Source organism: Elephantulus edwardii, unplaced genomic scaffold, assembly GCF_000299155.1.
Source record: "Elephantulus edwardii isolate Elephantulus edwardi_28Jun2011 unplaced genomic scaffold, EleEdw1.0 scaffold00032, whole genome shotgun sequence".
Taxonomy (NCBI): Eukaryota; Metazoa; Chordata; class Mammalia; order Macroscelidea; family Macroscelididae; genus Elephantulus; species Elephantulus edwardii.
The window spans coordinates 1,998,124-2,003,164 of NW_006399782.1; the positions used below are offsets into that span (position 1 = coordinate 1,998,124).

The following is a 5,041-nucleotide window of genomic DNA, read 5'->3' on the forward strand; positions in this document are numbered from 1 at the left end:
AGTTGTAAAACAACCCAGTAGTACATGGAATTTGCTCCAAGACTTAAGAACAATAAATGACATAGTTGAGCCTCTACGTCTTGTGGTTCCTAACCTTTATACTATAATAGACAAAGTGCTAGTGAATAGGCCTTTTATTATAAGAACTACCTTCCCTCTGTAACCTGATTTGTGCCACTAGTAGAGCCTCTAATTGGAATATTATTGCTTTTTAATTTTTGAACCAGTAGCTTTTTTAACCACTTGATAAATTGGCCCAAGCAGGTATGTTACCTTCAGAATCTAAAATGGCCCACCAGATATTGTGCTCCCACTCCTTCCCCAGTTATAGAAACTAGATGTTATTTCATACACTTTAGAAGATATATAGACAATGTTCTACTGAACCCCAGTGGTATAAAGGGCTTAGTGTTCAAAATTACATTCTTAGACAATGAGTTTGTCTGCGCCTTATAGATGCACAGTCAGATGCAAATAAGGCGTGTTAGCCAAGGGGATTGGCAAGTCTCGCTATTCAATTGAGAAGATCCAGCAGCAGAAAAGGAGGAACCTCACTGTCAGAAAATATTTCCTCTTTCAGGACCAGATTCTTGTGCCAGCCAGAGTAGGGCATGCTAGAGCAACAGCCATAGCACCACGACAGAGAACCAGAGACCTGTCATGAGATGGAGCAGATCTTGGGACTGCTACACCATTAAACCAGAGCCAAGAACCTTTTGTCCATGTGTGTTGGGACACTGTGGTGGTGGTGGCCAGTACTGGTAGGGCTGAGAACTTTGTAACACTGTTTTAAAGGCTCAAGGCACATTTCAGAAGCTGTCCTGACTATCCTGGTACTAACTTGAATTAGAGCCTTCTCACTTTCCCAGTATGGTTCTGTATGTTCTATGAGCTATCACATTGGCTTTTGACCCAGTAAACCAGTAATATTGGTCCTGGGATGAGTAGAAAAAGGTTTAGACCTCGTGGAAATTGGTTTTGTGTGTTGGTTGATGTTGATAGGAACAATTCTCCTTTGTGAAGTTGACAATTATCAGATAATGGCTGTCTCCACATGGCCCTTGCTCATTTTACAACCCTCTAGAAGTTTCATTCAGCTAGGTGGAAGGTGCCAGGATTTTGACAGATTAATTTATAGTGGTTGTAGTAGTGAACACAGCAAAGACTGTGGGGATTGTACAAGGTCAGGCAGTGTTTCATTCTGTTGTACATAGCATTGTAGCCAACTTGCTGCTATCTTAATAACAGCATGCAGATATCTTATGAGTAGTCTAATTATTGGTTTTTCTTCCTTACCAAGTCCAGTCAGCATAATAGCATCATTATAATGAACCAGTGTGACATCTATAAAAGGAAAATGTGATCAAGATCTCTAGACTCTAAATTACAACATAGGCCTGGAAAGTTGACACACATCTGAGATAAGACAGTGAAGGTATATTGCTGGCTTTATCAGCTGAAGAAAACTAATTCTGGTAATCATTCAAAATCACCACTGGGCCAGTTGACACCATCATGCTAGATGGTGAAGAGGTTGAGATTGTTAACAGCTTCCGTTTGCTTCCATTGCTTTGCGTTGGCTCCACCATCTTGATACCAGCAGCTAGGAAATCAAAAGATAAATTGCGCTGGGCAAGTCTGCTGTCAGAGACTTCTCCAGAGTACTGAAGAGCAACAATATCAGTCTGGAGACTATAGTGCACCTGATCCAGGCCTGGATCTTTGCAGTTAATTGCTATGCATCAGAAAGCTGGATAAGGACTAGGCATGGTAGAGGAGTATTGATTCCTTTGAGCTGTGGTGCTGGAGAGGAGTATTGAATATACCATGGACTGCTAAGAGAACCAACAGGTTTGTCCTGGAGAGGGTGAAACTAGGCTGCTCCTTAGAGGCAAGGATTTTAAAACTCTGTCTGAAATATTTTGGACATGTTGTGAGGAGGGACCAGTCCTTGGAAAGGGCCATCATGCTCGGGGAGAGTGAAAGGACAGCTCAAGAGAGGAAGACTCTCAGTGAGATGGATTGACTCAGTGACTGGGGTAATGGGATAATGGGTGTGTCAAAGATGGTAAGGTTGGCTCAGGATAGACTGGGGGTTCAGAGCTGTTGTGCATAAGGTCACATTGAGTCTCAAGTAACTCAGTGGCATATAACAATAACAACAACAAAGAAAGCTACATTCCAAAGGACCTGCCCTTTCTCCATGAAAGGAAATATTGAGGGAGAAGCCTGTATCCTAAAATTTTTAATCTGTTATGATTTCATTTTATGTTGGAAATTTTTAATTTTCTTTCTTTCTGTGATGGAGTAGTTTTTAACTATTTTCCTTTGTTTTTTGTTTTGTTTTCCTCTTATTTTCCTGTTACTGATTTCTAGCTTGTCACCAGTATGACCAAGAAGATGATTTATATGAATGCAATATTCTAATATTTGTTGAGACTTGTTTTATGTATTAGCATATAGTCTATTCTGGAAAATGATCATGTATGCTGGAGAAAAATATTGTTCTGATGTATTGTTCTGTTGGCTGGGTGGCATGTTCTCTAAGGTCTAGTTGCCTTATGGTTTTACTTAAGGTTTCAATATCCATAGCAATCTTTTTAGTTGTTCAGTCTGTACAGAGTATGGTATCCTGTAGTCTCCTACTAGTATTGTGGAGACAGACAATAAAATAAAATAATTTAATTTGCCTTCATTCATGCCTGTTCTGTCAAGCTTTCTGTTTTCTAGAAACTTGTTAGAATTTATTGATCAGCCATCTCCTAATATCTCTGGTTATTTTTGTAACTCTCAATATTTGTTCATTTTAATTTTTAATGTTTACCTTAATACAATTTTAATGAAAAGGCAAAAATAGAGATTTCTGTGTTGTTTTATAATAATATAATTTCCTTTTTTTAAATTTTTTTTTTTATAATTTCCTTTTTTGATCTCAAAAAGTTGATGACTTTCAACCAGTTCGGGTATTAAGTATACCTGGAGAATTAAGAAGAGAATATGAAGAAGAGATAAGTAAGGTAAGTGCTAAATAATTGTTCTGTTTTGGAAAATTCTGTTTTTTTTTCAGATATGTGTTTTATGTGTAGTTATGTGATTGTGGAAATAGAAATATATTGTTATGAGTATTATATACCATCAAGTCTTTAACTGATGAGGTTTTAACTGACCTATAGCTGACCCTTCCGCAGGTTTTTGGAGACATTCACTTAGATGAGAGGGAATCACTCTTCTTTTCTCCCTCAGTGCACCTGGTGGATTCGAACCGCTTGACTTTGAGATGGCAGCACTGCTCATTAGCCACAAGGCCATCAGAGCTTCCTATGTTGTCCTTATTGTTATGTGCCATTGAGTCGCCTGCGACCCTATGTACAGTATCTCTGAACCCTGCCCTGTCCTGAGCCAGTCTCATTAATTCTGACACACCAACCCCTCATTGCCCCAGTCACTGTATCAGTCCATCTCATCTGGGTTCTTCCTCTCCCGCACTGTCCCTCCACCTTTCCAAGCATGATGTCCTTCTCCAAAGACTAGTCCTTCCTCGACACATGCCCAAAATATGTAAGACAGAGCTTCAGAATCCTAGTATCCAAGGAGAAACTTGGTATCACCCTCTCCAGGACAGACCAATTTCTTTTCTTGGCAGTCTATAGTATGTTCAAGACTTCTCCAGCACTACAATTCGAAGGCATCTATTCTTCTATCATCCTTAGTCATTGTCTAACTCATAGATAGTATATATTGTTATTTGTTGTTATGTGACATTGAGTTGCCTGTGACTCGTAGCAACCCTGTGTACAACAGCCCTAAAACCTGCTCTATCCCTTGCCAATCTTAATGTCTCTGACACACCTATCCCTATTACCCTAGTCACTGAATCAATCCATCTCATCGAAGGTCTTTCTATTTGCACCGACCCTACACCCTCCAAAGCATAACATCCCTCACCAAGTACTGATCCCACCTTGCAACATATCCAAAGTATGTCAAATGAAGCTTCAGAATCCTTGCCTCCCAGGAGCAGCCTGGCTTCTTCATCTCCAGGATGAACTTGTTTGTTCTTCTAGCAACCCATGGTATATTCAGTACTCTTCTCCAGCACCACAGCTCAAAGGCATCAATTCTCCTTGTATCATCCCTAGTCATTGTCCAGCCCTCTAATGCATAGCAAGTAATTGCAAAGACCATGGCCTGTATCAGGCACACCTTAGTCTCCAGACTGACTCATTGCTCTTCAGTACTTTAAAGAGGTCTCTAACAATAGACTTTCCCAATGCAATTTGTCTTTTAATTTCCTGGCTGATGGTACCAAGAGTGTTGACTGTAGAGCCAAGCAAACTGAAGCTTTCAACAATCTCAATCTCTTCACCATCCATCATGATGCTGCCACTTGGCCCAGTGGTGAGAATCTTTGTTTTCTTGATATTGAGCTTCAATCCATGTTGAAGGCTGTAGTCTTTGACCTGCAGCAAGCGCTTCACGTCTTCCTCAGTTTCAGCAAGTAGGGTTATGTCATCTGCATAATGCAGATTGTTGATGAGTCTGCCTCCAATCCTGATGCCACCCTTCTCCTCATAGAGCCCAGCCTCCCAGATAATCTGTTCTACATATAGATTGAAAAGATACGTAGCTAGGACACATCCTTGATGCACACCCTTCCCAATTTTAAACCATGCAGTGTTTCCTTGCTCTGTTCTGACAATTGCCTCTTGGTCCAAGTACAGCTTTCATATAAGCACAATCAAAGTGTTCTGGGTTTCCCATTCTTCTCAGAGTCAGCCACAGTATGCTTTTTTGAGTTGAATATGTATTAGAATGTAAATATTTCAAAGGATATCTAGTGGTGTAATGTGTTATGTTTTGAGCTGCTAATAAAAAGATTGATAGTTTGAATTCACTTGTCTCTCCCTGTAAGAAAGATGGATTATCTGCTCCCATAAAGATTTGCAGCCTTGGCATTCCCTTTAAGAACAGGAACTAGGCAAGGATGCCCACTATCACCTCTTTTATTCAATATTGTTTTGGAAGTCTTAGCAATAGCAAT

General features: G+C 40.0%; 1 protein-coding gene across 1 annotated transcript in view; it reads left to right on the forward strand.

Annotated features, from left to right (window-relative positions):
- RNF168 (ring finger protein 168, E3 ubiquitin protein ligase) overlaps positions 1-5,041 on the forward strand; it is a 33,023-nt gene that overhangs the window by 6,997 nt on the left and 20,985 nt on the right. Inside the window, exon 2 of the mRNA XM_006884291.1 lies at positions 2,941-3,017. Coding sequence (XP_006884353.1) covers positions 2,941-3,017 — 77 coding nt within the window. The remainder of the gene's footprint in view (positions 1-2,940; positions 3,018-5,041) is intronic.